This window comes from Clinocottus analis, unplaced genomic scaffold (assembly GCF_023055335.1).
Source record: "Clinocottus analis isolate CAN_PGR_092001 unplaced genomic scaffold, fCliAna1.0.p SCAF_29, whole genome shotgun sequence".
Classification (NCBI taxonomy): domain Eukaryota; kingdom Metazoa; phylum Chordata; class Actinopteri; order Perciformes; family Cottidae; genus Clinocottus; species Clinocottus analis.
Genome location: NW_027176031.1, coordinates 913,379 through 935,000, shown reverse-complemented (window position 1 = coordinate 935,000; position 21,622 = coordinate 913,379). Strand labels below are relative to the sequence as shown.

The 21,622-nt window shown below is 43.5% G+C and overlaps 1 protein-coding gene across 9 annotated transcripts in view; it reads left to right on the top strand.

The window, feature by feature from the left end:
- Nucleotides 1–21,622, top strand: part of ptprfa (protein tyrosine phosphatase receptor type Fa) — a 234,180-nt gene that overhangs the window by 110,098 nt on the left and 102,460 nt on the right. For 4 of the 9 annotated variants that reach the window (XM_068593169.1, XM_068593172.1, XM_068593167.1 and 1 more), the window contains exons 6-8: nucleotides 3,789–3,806; nucleotides 9,185–9,295; nucleotides 13,850–13,861. In XM_068593169.1, coding sequence (XP_068449270.1) covers nucleotides 3,789–3,806; nucleotides 9,185–9,295; nucleotides 13,850–13,861 — 141 coding nt within the window. Of the gene's footprint in view, nucleotides 1–3,788; nucleotides 3,807–9,184; nucleotides 9,296–13,849; nucleotides 13,862–14,604; nucleotides 19,326–21,622 lie in introns of those variants that run through there. The other 5 variants (XM_068593176.1, XM_068593171.1, XM_068593170.1 and 2 more) reach the window with 2 other exon arrangements.

Below are 21,622 nucleotides of genomic sequence, written 5' to 3'. Positions count from 1 at the left end.
AGATCTGCTTTTTGATATTCAGAAGGCAAAACGCACAGTAAGCTCGTGATAGAAATAAAAGGGTATGAGACTTGGATTGCAGCGATCGCCCCGAGCAGCACCTGTGAGGGAGCAGCGGCGTGCCAACAGCGCTCAACCCTCCATAGACAGAGATGAATGTTCACGCCGAGGCGGACCGTGTGAAGCGGCTCTGTGAGGAGGTGGCCGCAGTCCAGGGAGGAGAGAGGTCATCTCTCTGCGCCAAGGAAACAGCTCGCAGCAGAGCCGGGCGGCTGGTGGCTGAAGAACCAAGCTCCACACACACACACACACACACACACACACACACACACACACACACACACACACACACACACACACCCTGTCAGCTGCCCTTTCTCTCGCTCTCTGTGAGAAAATAGAAACGTTCGCTCCTCGCCAAAAAAGTTGCGAGCACCTACAGAATGGCATCCCCCGGGCAAAAGCCCTCTCGGCGGGTCAGGAGCAGGTCGCCCTCTTCCTTTCGTCTGCACGTTGACAGATATCACCGGCTTTGAAGTCCACTCTGAAGATTATTTCCTATGTGGCAGTCTGAGCTTTAGGTAGGGACCAACACGCCATGTATTATTAACCAAATAGCGCGGCAATTTGTTTCAATTTGTTTCATCGGGCCCCATCGTCACACACAGTCCCACAGCAGCACAGATGGCTGACTTCCTTTAATGAAGAATCAGAGTTATCCTGTGCCACACAAGGCGAAGGAAAATACGTATCCATGTGCAAAGTCAGCACTCTGCAATTATTCAATTTATTTGTTTCAATAGAATTCATTATATAGAGGAGTGATTGGATTTGCTCCTGAATTAGTTAGTCCTATTAAATGACTTTGATCCATTAGGAAACACTAATAGCTTCATTTTTCAATTCGAGACCTTTGCTCTCTTTTGAAAAAAATGAAAAAAGGAAGTCCTTTGACTTCCAGCTCAACTGTTTTCAAGTATTTACAACCCAAGCTTTCCCATTGAAGAGCGATGGGATCCAGACCAGCCATGGATACTCTGGGTTCTAGATCAAAAGCTCTGTGACTGCCGGCCCCGGGTTCTGATAGCCATGGACCATGGGAAAGAAAACGGGACCAAGATCTTCTGCTGAAAACAATGACGGAGTGAAAAGTTCCTGGTTCTCAAACCCAGTAATAACTGTGTATTAACTCTGGTCACAGCCAGTCACTGAAGACTCTGTTTTTACATCAGGCTGAAAACTCCAGCGGCCAATGTGTGGATGCGGCGGACCGGCTGAATTGGTTTGCAGTCATTGGCTATTTAAGGGGCACTCCAGTGATTTTGATATGCCTAAAAATAATTCCAGTCACAATATCCTAATAAAGTGTGAACGCTTCAATAATGGCACCATTTCTGTCTGGTAGCTAAACCTAGTTAGCCTAGTTCGTTAACCTAATTAGTTAGATCTTGACTTAGCATCGGCACCAGCTGTTAAACTGTGAGCCTGAACTGAACTCTAATGGACGATTAGCTTCCGCGGTGACGGAAATGTAGCCAACCATAAAACCTACCAAACCATACATTTTGTGTACCGCTAATAATAATAATGGAAAATAAAGAGTTATTTAATGCCTACTAAAATAATGTGTCTTTCTAACAAATTGTAGTCTACAAGTCCAAGTGTAGGTAGTGACATCACTCTAACGTCATCAGGGTTATTTTCTCACTCAGTAGTACTCCCGATGGCAAGACAACTGATAGTGGCGTATTAAGTCAAAGGAGGTCCCCTTTAGCAGCCCGTCACGTTTCCATGGTCAGTGGACTACACACTGACTACCATGCATGGTGCTCGCCAGACATCAGTAGCAGCTCACCAGATATCAGTAGCAGCTTTGGGTTCAGTTGCTCGCCCTAGAAAGCTTCTCCCTATGGACAAGAGGAGCACCACCGTCCACGAGATGAGATTTGATTTTAAATCCATTCGTTCTGCGTCGAAAGGGCAAAATGGACAAAATGTGGACGCATTAGTGCGTTCAAAACCACGCACCTTCAGTTCATCATCTACGTTGCTCAGTTCTCAACTGAAATATGACGGCGGCCAATCCATCACTTGGCTTTGTTTTGGGTGGACCCTACAATGGACAAAAAAGCTCCCAAACCAGCCATTGTGAAAATATAATAAAGTCCTATTATTTTTCACAATGGAACCCCACACACCTGTCATGACACCCTGGTTTCATGCTGTAGAGACGCGGGATTCCTCTGGCTGTGAGAAGGCTGAGGAGGGAAGTCATGGCAGGTCTTGCCCGGCCCTCTGAAAGCTGCTGATGTCCCCCTTCATCAGACCCCAGGGGCCACACAGCTTCCAGGGCCCCCCACCTCCTCCCCTTCTGCTATCTCTCACCACCTATCTGACACTGGAGAGGGGCTTGGATTATCATCCAGATCACCGTTATCTGCATGGTAACCATTCCTCTCGCTGCCGTTTGTTGCATACGCCCTGATATGCCCAAATGGTGCCAGTTAAAGGTCACCAAGACCAGAGATATACAGGACTATTGGAGGAAACGTTACTACTGTGTGGATACTATTCGGGCTGAACCATTAGTCATTTTTTAAATTGTGATTTGAGAATCATAGGAGCTGCATTTTGTATAATATAACCTGTTATTAACAGTGTCCTAATAAGATAAAATGACAACTGCTGCCAGGAAATGTGTTCGACTGTAGCTAATCTAAGTTAAGTCTGTGAAACAGTCAAACAATAATAAATGATGATAAATGATGTATGCATTAACAACAACATTGAACGAAACACAGCGCTTTAGTTGTTAAATTAATTCAACATGTATGCACAATTCAAAAGTTAATTGATTGAAGCTGCAGATTGGCTCGTCGATGTTCCCAACAGACTCCTGGGGAGTTTTAGTTAACTTTTCTGGTTTGAACTCTTGGAGGACCCCAACATGTTATCCTATTACACTGGTACATGCATCACTTGTTTAAAAGTGCTGTAAGCTCGATTCATAGAATATAACAGCCATTAAAATTGGAATATTGGTTGTAATTAGATATTTTCCTCCAGTCGTTCAGCCCTAAATGATGCACGGGGGGAAACGCTGGCACAGGATTAAATGTCCCGAATGATTTGACAACTGTGATAAAAATACATCAGTAGAACGCTAATTTTGGAGCTTGATATTAATATCCAGCGACAACACAGTGTATTCCAGGACACGAGTGCAGGTTTCTTTGAATTGCATCAGAGGGAGAGCAGGCAGCGTGCGCTCTTATCTGCCCTGTTACGCAGGAAGTTGGAGAGAGAACCAAGAAGGGAGTGTTGTCAGTGAATGAGGGTTCAACGGTTTGATAGCCAGGTGCTGTCTGGAGGGGGGGGCGGGAGCAAATAGGGCCAGGTGTATCCAGCAAATAAGCACCGTGTGAAAGTAAATAACCAGGTGCACAAACGGTAGACTGGCACTCTGAGTTATGAGTTATGGAGCATACATTATTGAAACAATGTTGTGCTTGTGGGGGAAAATAACATGTTTGTACAGGAGAAAGCAGTTTTCATCAAGCATTCATTTTGCACAGTTGTCATTTATTACATTGATTTTAATTGAAAATTATGAGGAAGTGTTTTTCTCACACTGTATTTGTATTAAATGGTGAGAATAGCTCTTATCACGGCTGTTTTTCCTCTCTTTGCTCTCCTGCCATTCTTGTCTTTCTCTGTATCACTTGTTTCTCTTCTCTTAATGCTAATGGTTATCTCTAATCTTATTTGCATTCAAATTACCTCACCAGGTGGTACACCAATCAGAGGTAAGAATGATGGGTACCAAAAAACGTTTTCTCATCACCCTCCTCTTCGTCACTCCTCCATCGCCTTTGTCCTACTCCTCCTCCTCCTTCTCCTCCTCCTCCTGTCTCCTTTAGTATGTCCCATTTCCAGCACCACTCTCTCTGCCGTCACCACAGTGTTCAGAAGTGCGTGTGGTCTTGGGAGAGAAAACACTAGACAGTACCGTATGTTCTGTAAAACCTCTAATGATAGTTTACCTCGACAGCTGACCAGCCGATGTTCCTGCCAGAGTTCTTACTCCCAACCCGTCTCATGCCAACGCTTGGTCTGTGCTCCTGAGCTTCCAGCTCTGATGTCCGAGGTACCCCGTCAGTGTCAGTTTGGGACGTATCAGGGACGAGGTGTCAACATCGTCTTGTTGGACGGAAAGCATCTTTTCAAAATAAACTTTGGTCTTCAGAGGAAGTAAGGTTTGGGCAACAAAACCATTCAGTTGGATTAAGTTTGTGGTTGACATTAACTTGAATGACTAAAGGTGACAATTCTGAGCAAATGAGTCAACGTTGGCTTTTAGCTTCAGACCAGACACTCACAGCGGTGTCCTGGATGAAAGTCCTGTTGGTTCGGCCCGACCATCAACACTCTCCCTTCCACCCTTAACGGACTATAGCACACTTTATACTTTATTTAATTTGCTCTATGCGTCAAATAAAGATGTGGATGGGCTTACATTGGAGTTGACGGACAGCCCAGTGCGTCTAAAGCGCTAACGGGGTCTTGGTACGCCGGTCACAGAGCAGCACAAACAAGCAGCGGAACCTGACGGGTTTGGAGTAAGAATGGGTTGTTCTCGCTCATCTGCAGGCAGCAAAGGGATAACAAACTGTTAGCACCATGCTAACAAACACTATTTACCATCAAGTGGAACAGAAAGTCGCATGTTGAAAAGGATTTCATCGGGGAACAGAAACCAGCTAGCCAAACGTAATAGGTACTTATTTTTGTTTTGTTCATGGCGACTGTTAAATGTTTGGTGCAGTTTTTCAGTCAGTCAATCTTAGTCACTCTGGTTCACTACATGGTGGTCTGAGGTTCACTACATGGTGGTCTGAGGTTCACCGGGAGTAGAATAATATCACATTAAGTATATTTAACTTTTCCTACAGGCCTACTAACACCACAAACTCACCTGTGAAAGAGAGCTCACCTCCACAGTGTGAATACTACAGTATCCCTACTCTTTTCCAAAGAAATAGCTCTAAAAGTGGCTAAATCCTGCGAAACCCCCCCCCAACATCATCATTATGAATATTACCAACCAACACGGCCGTTGTACTCACAGCTGGCAGCTTGTGGAAGTCTCTGCTGACGAGCTGACGATCCAATCGTTTCCTTTTGGCCGAATGAAGATTTTTTTATTTTATTCATTGATCGTTTTTGGGATGTAAATAGAATTTCAACAAATATAATAAAAAAAAGGAACACAGGGATCACATCTTTTACATTTCTCAAGGGAATTATAACAAATAATCCCATAGTTGATCTGCTTTGCTTTCCACCGGATGTTGACCTGAAGCTCAAATGTTTGGTCTGGACCAGAGTTTGATTCGACAGCTTCCAATCAGCCTCAACAAACAGAAGCGAACGAGCCAACTGCACCAAACAGGTCCGTGTGGGACACTTAGACCAACCCACATGTGAACATGCTCAGCTCATTCCTGTGAGCCGGGTCATGGATGTGAGTCCAGTTATTAGCAGAATTAGTAGTCTGAAGCGGTCTGGTCGTCGAGGTGTAAAGGCTTGACCTCCCTGTCTGCAGCTGTCCTTCGGCAGCTGCAGACAGGGAGCACACGCTGCATTACGGACGGCTCAGTGTCTGACGTGCAGGGGAAGTTTTGTCAGCTTCGAACATTTTGGTTCAGGGCTTCATCTGGAAGAAGTCACACACAGCTGATTAACCTTTGTCACGCCGAGAGGTCAGAGCGGGCGTCATCTCGGGAGAGAACAAAGCATTTTCTCCTCAAACACCAGAATGTTCAATGAGATAAACAAGAGTTTGAGGACATGCATCCCAGATGAAGGTTGCTCCGCCTGCATCTCTGGACTCGCCGTCTGCACCAGACCGCTGACTTTCTTAAAACTAGTTCATGACATTGTGTTACAAACCCATCCCATATTGCATTTCAGGATTGTATTCTGAAATATGTACATTGTTAACCTTTATATGATTTTTCACATGTCTTATTGTCCACTGCAAAACTGCATGATGTACGTCACATTCACTGCTGACATGTAATATTGCATAAACACATTCATGTTCTCTATCACAAACCCAACCTCTCCACTGGTGAATATGAAATGTTTTTATTAATGCTATGGAGTTGTTATGAAATGAATGGATTTTAATCAGGTAAGTTTTATCTTCCATTTTGTGTGAAAGTAAAGCTGTCATGACATTGTTAGAGTGCTTTTAGAGCAGTGATCATTGGCAAGTCAGAGGAGGTGGTCTGCTAAAGGCTTTTACCCATCAGGGTGTTCACAATAGTTAGCTAATTTGGGATTCAAGCAATACATCCTGAAAGTTGCTACAAGGAACTATTAACTAGTTATGAAACACTCAATGTAATACTGCTTCCTCTATGACCTACAGTACCTGAGCAAACAAGACCGTCAGAGGGAAGATTGGCTATATCTATATATTTATTCTTCATGCTTGTCACTGGGTCCAATTCCCCTAAAACATCAGATGAAACCATTTCACCATCTTCAGTCTGCTGCAGGGCCTCCGGTCAGCAGTACAATGTGAGCTTTCTACACTGCAGCTGCAGATGTTCACAAAGCACTGATGCTCGTGGAAGCACAACATGAAAGTTACTTCTAGTAACTTTAATTACATCTGAGGAGCAAGAACTGACATGTTTCTCTGGGCAAGTCCTCTTTGTCAATTGGAAAAGCCCCAAAGACACTGTTGAGACTCACACTGAATGCTGTTGGGACAAAATCTGCTCCAGGACCTTTTACTGGAAGGTCTTCTGATAGACATTCAAAACAACGAACCACCAACATGATGAAGCAAACAATACATGTACAGCATGTAGACTTTGAACTGAAAGCTTCCATCGTCCACCAGCTTAAACATCATTAGTTTTCTATGATCCAGCTGTAAATACCACGATATCACACATGCTAACAACTGAAAATGTCACGGTTCATTTGAAACATCTAAGCCAATAAACCCTCAGATCAGTCATTTCCCATCATGCATTAAGAGATCAGGTTGGTTCTTAATGTGAAAAGCTTCCATGAAAAGACCCCAAACCAGCGATGAGCTGCTGTGTCTCAATGCTCCCCTGCCTCAAGCCAAAATATGACACACACATTGAGTTTCATCCAAAAAGCTAAACGAGGTCCAACAGCCCGACATGCTACAGCCATGCTGGAGGCTGTGTGAGACAGCTGTAGATGCATACACAATGTGTGTGCTAGTGACTTTCAGGGGAAGAAAACTACAGTGCTTGTGATTATTGTAACCGAGGGACATCCCACCAAGCGCAAGAACATTGCACTGTAGGATTGGACCCACCTTGTCCTTCAGCTTCTGCAGGCAGCGGTGCTTCACCTGCAGCCTTGTTGCTGTTACGATAGCGCAGTGGTGGGATGTAACGAAGTATTTTTACTTTGTTACTGTACTTAAGTATATTTTTACGTATCTGTACTTTACTTAAGTAAAAATAATAGTTCATACTTTTTACTTTTACTCTGTTACATTTTGAAGCTATTATCTGTACTTTTATTCCACTACATTTCTACAATATGTGTCGTTATTCGTTACATTTTATGAACACAGTTTCGCCAAAATGTTGCCAACACAAAAATGTGGATTGCGTTCAGCACCGTAACAGAAACACATGAGCTCCCCCACCCACAAACACACGCACACACATACCGCAGGAGGGGCGGTGCCCTCTCAGAATACCGCAGCCCAACAATAACACCGATCCGCGTAACAGGATTCTAGCTACGCTACAGTTAGCTACCCATTTGCTGCGGGCTCACCGGTCGGTGTGACCATCTGACCGATTTCAACCCTGACTCCGATCACAAATACGTAGATTATACGTCTGTGTTATACTGCAGTGAGTTTACTGCACTAGATGGAGTTTATCACCCACTTTGGGCTGCATTCACAAACAGCCCGACTTAGAGAAGACCGGACCCGGCGTGACGCGGGCCGTAACCGGCCCCTCCGGCCAAGCGGTCTTCAGACCGGCCCCGTTACCAGCCTCACAACGCCCCTTTTCCTTCCTCCGCAGAGTTTAGAAATTTAAATATGCTTAAATTCAGCGAGAAACCAAGAAAACAATAACACAAACACATGATTATAAACGTATTTGTAATAAACAATGAAACTAAACTAACTACTTCTATAAGCAACGCATACGCGTATAATCAACTTATTTGTGATACGTCAATCACAGACGTAATCAGGGATTCGACATTCGACAGACAACATGGATCCAGAGTCAGCCTCATATGAGCCCTCGGATATGAGCCACCTTTGGCTTTCATTTTCCTGGGTATTTGTACTTTTACTTAAGTACTACACTTCAGTACTTCCTCCACCACTGCGCTAGCTTCACTGTTCATGTGACACAGCATGGAGGAGCAGCCCAGTCCCTTGAACGTTTCTATAAACCACGAGATACGAAGCAAAAACATGTTTGATACCAGAAATGTCACGTTGTTTGTGTTAAAATACTGACATTTTAACGTGGTAACGTTGACGTTGAACTTTGACGTTAGCTAGCTTAAAAAAATAACTTACTTAATGAATACAAAGTCAACATCTACTTTTGGTTTCACACAGGACAGCTGTCTTCTAGGTGACTATCCTGTGTTTGACCCTATCTGTACTCCATTATTGGACTGCCTTACTTGTTATACTCTGTATGATACTATGTAACCTTTAATTAGGGACGCTACTTGCTCTGACCGAATGTAAAAATGCCCGCAATCAACATATCCGTGGTTTGCGTAAATACGCAATTCCCAAATTCTTAGCATGTTAGACAGAAGTCCTGGATCATCTTGAACAAACCTGATTATAACAGGTTTGTGCCATATATGATTAGATTTAATTTCGGACTCCAGATAATAAACAAAAAGAAGAACATTAATGCTGAATGCTTTACTTGTAGGTATGGAATGCAAACATGTCAAAGATATGGACATTTAAGGACTCATGTGTGTGTCTGAATCATATTACCATTTATGTATGTGTGTGCGCGTGTGTGTGTGTGTGTGTGTGTGTGTGTGTATGTATGTGTGTGTCTGTGCGTGTGTGTGGTCCTTCGAGCAGTGCAGACCTGAACTCTGACCTTCTGGCCTCCCTCCCCAGGAGCTTTGCAGATTGAGAACAGCGAAGAGTCGGACCAGGGCAAGTACGAGTGCGTGGCTGTCAACAGCGCCGGAACTCGCTACTCTGCTCCGGCTAACCTTTATGTTCGAGGTAAGATCCCTCTTGACCCCTCCTCCCCACCTCCCGTCGCCGTTCAGGTTGCCGCTTCCAACAGTAATGTCCTCTCCCGTCACCTCTTCCACGTTGACACGCTGCCTCCTGACTGCTAACAGGAGAGCTGGATTCAACCGCAGTGAAAGATCTGCCGGGGCCGTCCGGTCTCTGCGGTCACTTTCTGCTCTCTCTCTCCCCTTCTGTCTCATCTTTGTCACCTGGGTGCTGATTTGTTAGTTTGCGTAACCTGGCTAACCTCACGATGTGCTTGACTCCTCCGGGGTGAAAGAGAGGTTGGCTGCGGCTCTGCCTCTTGTCGAGGAAGGTGGAGGTTTATATGCGCAGTCTTGCCACACCACCGCTCTTGTGTATCCAGGGTCAGAGATGACGGGCAAGAAATTCCATCTGAAAATGGGTTCCAGTCGATTTGGAATCCTCGGGGCTTCTGATGAATAGACCTCATCATCAAGGAAGTCCTTGAGCCGTTAGCTTTGCATTTCCATCCACAATGCTCTTTATGCAGTTTCCCGTTAAGACAACGTCAAAGACAGAGTGTCACAGATGTCATGATGTCCTCTCGTCTTGGCCCCAAAGCCTATAAAACATTCAACTTAACAGCAGATCAAAGAGGCATATTTGAAGGATGTTTGAGGTTTTGACCCCGAGCCCCACGGCGCCCATCATCAGACAAGGAAATGAAAAAATGAGTAGGGCTGGGCAAGTTAACGCCTTAACGTGAGATTAATCTGGCAATCCTTTAACGGCGTTACCTATTTAATCATGCGTTAACTGCATGTTTGTTTGTTTGCATTGGGAGGGGCTTATCGCTTTAAATCTCTCAAGACGGCGTAGAGGTCAATCGAACATGAAAAATAAGTAAATAAGATAAACGCCATCAACGCATTACTACGGCACTGCTTTCAGTTTGAAGATGCACACGCGCTTCCGTAGCCTCACGACTGACGTAAACTATATATATGTATGTATGTTCACTAATGAATTAATTTGTTAATTAGTTGCGGTTAATTGCGGATAAATCATGCGATTAATCGGTTAATTTTTTTTCAACTTTGCCCAGCCCTAAAAATAAGTCAAGTGTCGTTTCCTACAGGATCTCCGGAACCACGATGTTTTTTAACGTCATTTAAATTGCTAAAATACAGTATAGCCTTGTGAGAAAAAATCATGCTGGATGTTCGTTGCTGTTTTTTTTAAATATACATTTTTTTTTCACATAAATTCTGAAAAAAATGATATATAATAACACAAGTATTAGAATTCATTTGGGTTTCATATGACTACCTGAACAGACCTCACTAAGGCCTTGAAAGGCTCTCCTAGGGGGGGACTCGGGGCTCAATTGGTTAATAACTTCTCAAATTTGGCACAAACTAATGATACCAATTCCACACAAATGTCTAATAGGATGATGACATGCTGGAGTGATGTCATGTTTGACATACATGGATGCAAACTGCAACATGGCTGGAGACATGAAACTACAAAGCGGTAATTGTAGGTCTCAGTCTATCTTGAAGCAGTGCTCAGCTGCCACGTGTACGATGACCAGTTCTTCATTGCTGTAATGAAAAAAAACAATGACACTACAGGAAGTGAGGGACTAAATCACAAATGCATGCATGGCGGTATGCAAACAGAAACTAATACATTGCTTCAGCAGTTGGTTGTGTCTTCAGTTTGTGGGTTTATTGCTGGTTCTGGCAACAAGTCGGCAAGCTACTGCTGTCAACCAGTAATTATAGACCCAACTTTAATACTTGTTTTTATTTTTTTCTGTTTTTTTACGCTGTCGCAAAGACAAAGTCATGTTCACAATGTTCACTAAGGGAAGAAGGTGAAAGCTATAGTCTACAGTAGGGTCATTTTCAGTGAAGAAGGCAACGTCTTTGTTGACTTTACTTTTTCAGACTTTGTCTTTGAGAACTTGAAAAAAGACAGATTGAATACATAGTTTAGTTTTATTCACTGCTTCTACATTATTTTTTTTCACTTTTTTATATTTGTCAGAAATACAATTGTCATTGTTTTTTGAAGAAGCGCCCCACTAAAGCGAACAGAGCCGTAGCCAACAAAGTCACATGGTGAAGTATATGAATTGTTATGTGTGCTTCTCTTTTCAAGGTTCCTGTGTGTGTTGCTTTAACCTTTAACCCTCCAGGTGTGATGACGCTTACGTCTCCAAAAGTGTCTGCTTTTTTCTCTCTTCGTGTCTTTTTAGATTTCTCTTTATCTTTCCGTTTCTTCTCATCTCTGTGTTTGGTGTCCCAGTCCACAATCCCTCCTCCACTCATGTGTTAGTCATATACACACACACTGTATATGTTTCTGTCCATCTCTGCAATGCTTATCCTTCTGTCTCCACATGATGCAGCTCTGTCACTTGCTTCTAATGGACATGTGAGAACGCTTGTTAAGTTTGTGAGAGGATGTGGATGTTGTTGTTCGTATTTTACTGGGAATACACCCTGTGAATAGTTTGCTTCAGTGCTCAATCATCAGCACTCATTTGATTGATAGGCTCTATGATCACATGTATGTACAGTATGTGCTACTCTATATGCGTCTGAAAATCCAGTAAGTGACATTAAAATGCCTTCAGAACTAAGCGGTAAGTTAATAAAGAGAGATTGTGACTGAATTGTGTCAATTTCTTTCAACTTGAGATCCAATCACAAGCTTTTCTGCTGCTTTCTGAAAGATTGGATCCATCGTGCCCTCTAAACAGTGAGTTCACTTGTTGCCTTGAATTCACTTCATGCCTCCACAGTGAACGGAGAATCCAAAAGCTGAGACGAAAATGATGAATAAATTAAAGTAAATGGAGGACAAACCTCTATGAAAACATGGCATCAGCATTCTGGAGCATCACAATACTAGTCTCACTTCTGCAATGCTCACATGCATCTTTACTACAACCTCAGTCTTTAAACCACTTGTCCTGACTGGACTCACATGGACAAGCAGTGCGTTTGTGAAGATTGAGACCGTTCATGTAGAACGTTCAGGCCCTCCTAAACGAAGAGGTCGGAGGAGATTCAGTCTGGGTCGCCAAATAAATGAGCAGACTTCTGTCCGCGGTTTATTCTTTAACATTTATATCTGTGGGCAACATGAGGAGTTTGAATGATGTTCTGATATCTGAAGCTTCTCAGACATTGAATCTTATATGAAAGGTGAGCAGACGTTAAATCAAATAGCCGGTCAACTCCACCTAAATGCATGTTTTGGTCTCATTTATAAATAATTTCAATCTGAACATGTTTTCACCAACACATACAATTTCCCCACTGCGGGACTAATAAAGGAATATCTCATCTCTTATAAAACAAAATGCATAAGAACGTTAATGTCTTAATGTCAGGGGAAGTGGTGTTTATTCACACACAAAGTCGCTGTTCTCGAGATTTACCGTTTTAAAATGTAAACAGATGTTTTGACATTGTTTGGTCCCCATTTATTTTATTCCATCAAGACTTCACTCCGGTTTTGGATTCTCCATGTTTTGCTCATTCTGTGCCACTGGTCAGCAAGTGTCTCCCACGGAAATCTGGGTCTTAATTATCAGATAGCCTGGGCGGTAGGGTTTTTTGGCATTCCATCAGTCGATCTGAGTCATTACTCGGCAGTGAAAATACATCTCCAGCCCAGAAGCCAGAGTCCTGGAACACTAGAAGAAAACGTAACACTTATTACTTAAAAGCCTGTGTCGTCATCAGCTGGGGGGGTAAGTGGTAAGTGGACCAACAGGACCCGCTAATGCGACTTAGCTCGTCCCACAGAAAGATGAATCTGTTCTCGGTTAGGCACATGGCAAAAGGAGCACACATTTACAAGGTGAGTGTTTGAGTAATCCGATCAGTGGAAACCATCTTTATGCGCTCATTGAATCCCGGGCCGGGCGGCTGCGCTCACTCAGAGTCGATGGGCAGAATAAAAATGGGCAGCAGAATAAATGTGGGCAGCAGCCGGCTGGCGGCTCCGTGCCTCATGAAGTCTGCTGGTCGGCTAGCGTCGTCCTCGTAACGCCGCCTCAGTCTCACCGTCTCCGAAGGGCTCGATCGCTGCAGCAGAGCTAAGCACAGGGAGGGCGGTGTGTGTGTGTGGGTGTGTGTGTGTGCTTCTGTGCGTCCATATGTGTGTGTCGACTGGTAACACAGACTCGTGCTGTGTTGTCACTTTAGGATTCTCACTGGTGATGTGTCTCTTTGTGAGAGTGTGTCCTTTTGATTTGAGTGCACTGCAATGTTATGTCCGATATGACGTGTGTGTGTGTGTGTGTGTGTGTGTGTGTGTGCATCACCTCACTTCACTGCACAGGCCGTCGTCTCTACTGTGATGTTCTCACTCGTTATTGGATAAGCAGATATTTGCCTGTTTTACTCTCTCTGTTTCTCCTTGTCTTCTTCCTCCTACTCCTTATTTTGCCCCTCTTGTTGTTTCTTTTTTTTTCTTCTTCACTTTATCTTAAACCCCTCCATCATCATTGCACTCCACCTTCCAAATATCACAATCCACAATGTCACCACTCAGATCAGCGGGAAGGTTGGTTTTCTTCACTCTTTACCCCCTTAAAGCCGAGGCCTGGCAGACTGGAGCCGTGCTGCGCCAGCGTCTCGCTGGGCGCCTCAGGCCGGTCCCGGCCTCTCTCTCAGGACCCCAACCCCCCTGCTACCCCAACTAACCCCCGACCCTCACCCCACAATATATGCTGCCTTGCACCACATCCCATATTGCTCCACGGAGCTTATTCTGCTGACATTTTGTGAAATGGCCACGTCTTTAATGCCAGTGATGTGCTTTTTGCACAAAAGATGACATTTCCTCACCAGGAAAGAGTTACATGAAGGATGTGACACTGAGATCGAATTGTAGGAAGAAGTTACTGTGGGAGGTGAAAGTTCTTCTTTCCTACTCTGCAAACATTGCGAGGTGAGCAAAGTCTTTTGCGTTGCGTTTCCTCTTCCTTTTCTACACAATCTAGGAGTTTCCAACTTCAGTTTTCAATTGTGACAGCGTCATGGTGACCAGACCTCAACACTACAGATACACCTGTACATGGAAGGAGCAAATCAAACACATTTTGTCAGCAACAAATATTAGATTCCTACTATTAACAATGAGCTGATCTCGCTCCTGATTCCTTCAAGCCCTGAAAATATTGGTGCATCGTTTGCTTTACTTTGATGAATTCATCACTAGTCACGTAAGTCATTAGACACTCACTAGTCAAATTAGTTGTTAGTCACTCACTAGTCATTTAGCAGTCACATGAGTCGTTAGTCACTCACTAGTCACATTAGTCATTCGTCTCTCACTCGTTACCTGACTCAGTAGTCACCTGAGTCGTTAGTCAAAGTTGACATGCTCCTTTCATAACCCTAGTCGTTAAGTGATTATCCCGTGAAGATGGGAATGCCGCGCTCCAGCTTATATTGACTCTCCCCTAAAACTACAGCTGACGTAGAGAATCATAGTTTTGAGAACTGACCAAGCTGCTGTATTTGATTTCAGGGCAAGAATGCCATCATCTGCCATGCCGAACAAAGAAAAAAATCTGATAAAAGATTCAATAATTACAACTAGAGATCATCTGAGTCGGACGGGAGTGTCACCTGCTCCACTCGCCCCTTAGGGCCCCGGTGTGTGCTGTTGCCACACACCTCACACTTTTCTGATGAAGGAAAACAATCTTTACATAATTCATGGCCACAACATACTCTGAGTTCAAAGTTTGTGCTCACTTCGCAATATGTCAGTCCCATGATGTCCTCTCCAGCATGCTGATTACGTTTGTATTGTCTGTGCTAATTCAAAGGCATGGCTCGTCCCGGCTCTCATCTGCTGCCTGACCATCACCCTGCGCAGCGGCAGCCTCAGAGCTCACACTGCTTTTATCATGCTCTCCTCTTATCTATGTCTCCTGGAACTCTAGACTTCAAGAGAACAAAATAGCCTGAAACATGTTTACAGCCTTTTTCCAAGACTCTTACCGCTGGTTCATTAATAGGAGAGCATCGAGGAGCTCAGGACTTATACAACTGAGAGAACTGAAGCCCTCGCTGCCCTACTTTAGGTTTATGTGGATTTACAGACTTGTGATGCATCCATTTTTTATGTTGTATTATTCTTTGTGGCTGTATGTCTGAGGCCACAGAATGTGTAAAGAAATGCTGCATGAGCGCAAACGAACTGATGTCATTTTAAATCTCACTAACACTACTCTTTCAGTAAAGAAAGTGCGTGCTTGTACCTGCATCGAGCCGTTTAAGATGTATTGTAACAGATAAAGTGGCTTTGATTTTGGGAGCTGCAATCGTGGCATCCATGAAAACCAGGAAAACAATTAAAGTAAATAGCAAAGAAGACTGAAAGGGAGAATGAATGGGTTTTGTATAGTTTTGAGAAATACATACTTTCAAAATAAAATGTATGTGAATTTCAGCTTTGTGTATTCACGCATGAAATAGAGTTTTAATCTTCTTAAATCCAATTAAAGCACAGTTTATTAAAAGAGGATTCTCGGGAGCACCTGGTAGCTGGTTGGTTACAGTGCATGCCACACAACCACAACACCCTCACCCGGGGGTAGTTTGGGCTTTGGGACCTTTGTTGCATGTCCTAACCCCCTCGCGTTCTCTCCTCTCGCTTGCTACACTGTTCTCTATCAGTACAGGCCAGAACGCCCCAAACAATATAAACACAAAGAAAATGAAACACAGTATGATTATTTCAGACACAGTAACAATGTAGGTAAATGTAGTTCCAGAAGTGTGACCAAATATTAAAGCACTGTTACAAAAAAGCTCAACTACACTTATTAATCAAGAATACAAACTTTCCCTGACTGGGTGAGGTTCTACCCAGAATAATTTGCTTCTAAAGGTTTCCACTAAGAACCATTTCCATCCAAAGAACCCTTTTGGAGAGTATCAATCATAATTGTTGTGTGTTGCTCTGCAAAACATTCCTTGGTAGAACCCCCTCTGTGGGTTCTAGATGAAACCCTCGGAATAGAAAGAGATACACATGATACTCTGTGTAGAACACCCTGCGCGGGTTCTTGTTAGCACCCTTTTTAAAAGAACCTTTAGAGAGTGTGCTGGGTTTAACCACTACGCCATAAACAAGTTGTGTAAAGAACCTCTCAGAGAAGGTTCTGGATGCAACCTTTCCTTGATGGTCTAGGTACAACCCTTAATGTTGTACCAAGCCTGAAAGGCTCCCTTTTTTTACCTTTTAGTGTTGAGAGTACCATAGAGAGGACTTCTGTGCACCGAGGTGTAGCATTTCTACTATCTGAGTCTACGGAAGAAAAAGCCACTCGGACAACTCAAAGCTGTGTGCAGTCCTGAGATACTTCAAACATTTATTGTGGAACCATGCTACCTATGTTAGCTGAACTTAACGCAGCAAATCATAACTCAGTGTGACTTAACTTCACTGAACCCATTTTCATTTCACTTGATTTGTAGTCACGTTCTAAAGTAAGTAAACTACAGTCTTTTCTGGAGTTTTCACCCAAAAGCTACAGTGCTGGCGGGACAAAGGCTCATTCATTCTCCTGTCAGCTTCAGCATAGGATGTATCATTCAGAAGAAAGACAGAGAGTTACCTTTGTCTCCACTGAGCTGCAGTGTGCTGTATTACATTCCCTGTGTGTCTTTTCCCTGATAATAGGAAAAGGAAAAGAGCATGATTAAAATGATGTATCGCTCAGTGCAGGGTCACATCCTGTAATGTTGGCTCAACAGCTGCTTTGACACAAGCAGCATATCTATGGCATGTCCCAGGGGCCGTGCAGCTTCCAGTGCACCAAGGGACTTTGAATGGAAGACTATTGGCTTAATGCCGTAATTGATTGGTGCATTTATCGTCACATTGTCATGTCCATGCTGATTGATGCTTTGGACAGCATGCAGCGACTGGATGTTATGCACAGAAGCACAATCTGTACATCAGCACAGATTTATTCCCACTTCTGCTTCCAACTCGCGTTTCTCATCTCCGTCCATCATGCCACTAGCATCTCACTCTTTAAGCTCAAATTTCAAAATGATGCAGATTACTTTTTATGAAACATCAGGACTGAAATTGAAAAGCACAATGAATCAGGTGATATGATAATGTGTACATGATGGTGAACCATTCATTAGGATTAATAGTTTAGGTTTTGATGACACAGTGTGGATTATTTAGGTGAGGTGAATATTGGGTATTGTGAGTGCACTTGTCTCCTGACTGCAATCACGTTGCTTAAATGTGTGTTCTTTATCGTCTCTTAGAAGTAAATAATTGGAAGAGGTAACTGGGGATCTGGTGGAAAAAAAATGTTTTAGAAAACCCACCCCAAAAAAAATCAGGGGAAAAAAAAATTATATTTAAAACATATAAAGTCAGAAATTTGTTAATACAAAAACTAAAATTCTCCTTCAAGTTGGGCATGGAAAAGGTTTCTGAGATTATCTTCTGGAAAATGAAGACATGAAGTGATGTCATCAGTCCATTTGAGGACAAAAGCTGCTTCGATCCTTCACAACACTTATCCATTTGAGTCTATGAATCCTGCAGTAAGCATGCGCTACCCTTTCAACCTGCTGCTGCATGCGTCCTCAGCAGTGCTCATGGATGTTTCCTCCCCACCAGTCCAGTCCTATCCTCTCCTACAGCTGCAGCTTCCTCTCTATTAGGACCCCCACCACACTTCTGCCTTCTTTCTCTGGCATGCCAGTAAAAGATACACGTCTGTCTGCATTCTAACTCTCAGCTGCTCCTGATGTGCATCTGTTACTACCTACATGTCATTGTGGTGACTGAGTGACACATTCAGTCTCACCCTGTCATCCACCCATCTAGTCATTGTCTAGGCCAACAGAAGCAATAATAACATCACGTTTAACTGCTGACTCAATAAACTGTTGTCATGACATTGTGACCGTCTTCCATGTCCTTGGGTAACTTCATGGTTTTCAAATTTACTAATATCAGAACATGACGCTTCTCTCAGTGCTGGCCAGCACACTGATACCATCCAGAATCAGGATGTAGTACGAATCACCAACAAGCAAGCACCTCACTGTTATCTGACTTAAATCAATAGGAAGGCCTCAAATTCACCTGGAAGGTGCAAATCAATATCTATTCATGAAAATGCACTTTGGTTATTAATCAGCATTAGACTCAATGTCTTGAGATCCCCAAGTAAGAGCTGGACCATGAGGCTATAGGGGTAAACATGTCTGACCTCTAGGCCCTGTGGCCACTGAGACCTGGTCCCATTAGGAGATGGATGGATGAGTCCATCCGTACGTACGTACTCGGCTATATTGGTCCATTCTTGTAAATCTCTGTAACACCCTGAGGGAATTTCTTCAAATTTGGCTGCAAACATCAGTAAAGCAATTACCTTCTGGTGGTCAAAGATCACTGTGACCTCACAAAACACATGTGTGTATGACCATTACCCAATAACTAATATGCTAAGTAAGACAATTTTACAGAAATGTTTATTGAGATAAAAATGACATTTGGACAGACATGTTTATAAACTGCAACATGACTTCTAGTTTTAACAGCAGTTTGGTCCTTGGAGGTGTATTGCTCCTGAACCGCTTCACTCTCAGCCCACGATGAGTTAAACATGAACAGACTGTATTTGCTGAAGTGAGAAATAACAGACAGAACTTTTATAGTAGCATTAGTTTATATTGCATTTCACCACAGAGGGTTGGATTTCTGCTATGTAAGACTTGGGAAATATTGCCCAATGAAAGTCATTCTTCATATTATATTTAGAATATATTTGTGATAAATTGAACACGCTGTCATACAGAGGGGCTACAAACAATGCACTCGTCATTTAAAACTAAGATGTTTGCTAAAGATCCAGTAGTTCCAATCCAACGCTCAGATTCAGTACAAACCGTGCAGCTGCTGGCCAGCCGAGGCTAACGCGTCCTGTGTTAGTTACCTACCTGCCCCCACTGTGCTGTGGTAAGGATATCAACAGGTAATTTACAATGTTCTGATGTATATCTGTACGATCTCTGACACATTACCGGCTCTACTGTTTCCATTTACCAACACACACAGAGCTCTGTCACTCTCCTCTTTTGGCATCCAATTGTAAGGGTTTCTTTTTGACCTTTGTCCAGTACATTGACATCAAAATTAAACGCTTATTTTGCTGTCAAAGTGAATATTATATTTATGTAATAGCAATATTGCAAAGATGGCTGGGAAACGCTCGGCCACATTAGAGACGGGCCACCTGTGTGTGCTGGGAGAGGAACGGGGATATGAAATGTTGAGGCCTGGCTTCTGCTGAACATCTATTTACACCAACAGATTCTAGCCCTATATGCTGAAAAAATAACAGTTATAGATTTGTATCATTTATAAGTCCACTGTGTAGAATTTAGGATCAATTAGTAGCTATGGAATGTAATATTCATCACTATGTTTTCATCACAACAGTTGTGTATCCGTTGGCTTAGAATGAGTCCTCTATGTGGAGTCCTCCATGTTGCACTGCCATGTTTCTACAGGAGCCCAGAGTGGACAAATCAAACACCGGCTCTAGAGACTTTCAGGTTTTACGTCCCCTGCGGATCACTCGAGTTCCCCGTTTGAAAGGCAGGAGCAGAGGGTATTAAGTTGGATGCAATCTGCAACCTCAGCACTACGTCCGCTTAAATCCTACTCACTGCTCCTTGTAACTTTTCAAATAACCAAAAATACTTTTTGTAATGCAATTAACGACAATAAATAGAACAATTTCAAAGTGACTTTTATTAATGTACGTATATGCTTCTCATAAGTCAGAATCCCCAGTGTGAAGTATCACTGGTTCACTGATCATCGGTTTATGTCAACGATGGTTTTGACCCTGAAAGATAACATCTTACAAACTTTCATTGCAAAAATGCAAGTGGACTTTATTGCACCTTAATTACACAGACGTCCTTTAGCATCAACGCCACACTAAAAAATACAATATTAAAAGATTTCCGCTGAGCGCCGTCCTAAATGACTCAGCATCATGTCCCCCATTTCCAAAGCCCTCTCCCTCCTCTTCCACATCATGTTCTCCAGAGCTTCAGCCTCCACAGGACTCTGTCCTAATGCCATCTGCATGCCAGAGCCCGCTGCTCCCCATGCCAGCAGACTGTTCATGTACGAGCAGCGCCCAAACAAACTCTCCTACGCAACAGGAACATTCACGCACCAACGCCAAAGCTCACAAAACCTCAGTCTTTGTTCAGCCAGCGGACGACTACTCTCCAGTTCCCAACTAAGCCTCATCACTTTTACAGATAGTTTTTTTTAGAAAGAGGCCACTCTTCCTCTCGGTAGGTAAACCGAGACCAAACCCTGAGAAAAGCCTCAATCCACAGCGTAAGCTCCTTGCACCCGGATTCCAGCCCGCAGCTTAAATCCCACTTTGTAAGTCAGATTTCCGTGACCCTGTGCTCCAAGTCAAGAGAGCGAGGACTCCATTTATGCCACACAGCCGTCTGCATGTTGAACGCCAATTTATACACAGCGTAATGAGATCAGAGAGCTAACAGATGGGTGAGCCTCCTTCAGTAATCTCTCCAGCAGACTGGTAGAATCCAGCTGCATGTGGATCCCTGGAGATCCAGCAGGAACCATGAGGTACTCCAGCGGAGTCCTGCTCCACGCCACAGGCACAGGCTCTCATTTTACTCAATTTACTCCATTTACACACGAACACAGCAAACACTAATTTAACTGTGACGTGTAGCAGAGAAGAGCCGAATAATCGCGGGGAAAGCCTCATCAGCATCATGTGGCCCTGAGAGGCTGAGCCGAGCCAATCCATTGGTCCCACTGCAGTGAAGAGTTCCTGCAAGAGGCTTTCACTCTGCTGGGCTGTAACTCCGTTACGTTGCTCATTCTGGTCACACGACATCTATTGCTCCTGTCCACCCTGATAGAGGATCCTCCTCTGTTGCTCTCCTGAAGTGTTCTTCCCTTTTGTCCTTGTAAAAGGGTTTTTTGGGGTGTTGCTCCTGATCCGAGGTGAGGTCCCGGGACAGGATGTCGTATGTGTACGGATCGTAAAGCCCTCCGAGAATAATTTGTAATTTGGGCTATATAAATAAACCAAATAGAAAATTACATTTCACTAGTGAGGGCAAGATGCTTCTGAAAGTGCAGCTCAGCCATGGCGAGTGTTGATGGTCCCATTTACGAGATTTGGAACATTTAGTTGCCTCTGAATGGCTCTCAACTTGGCAACAGCTGAGCCGGCGACTTGCGGCTAACGGTGCTAATGCTTGG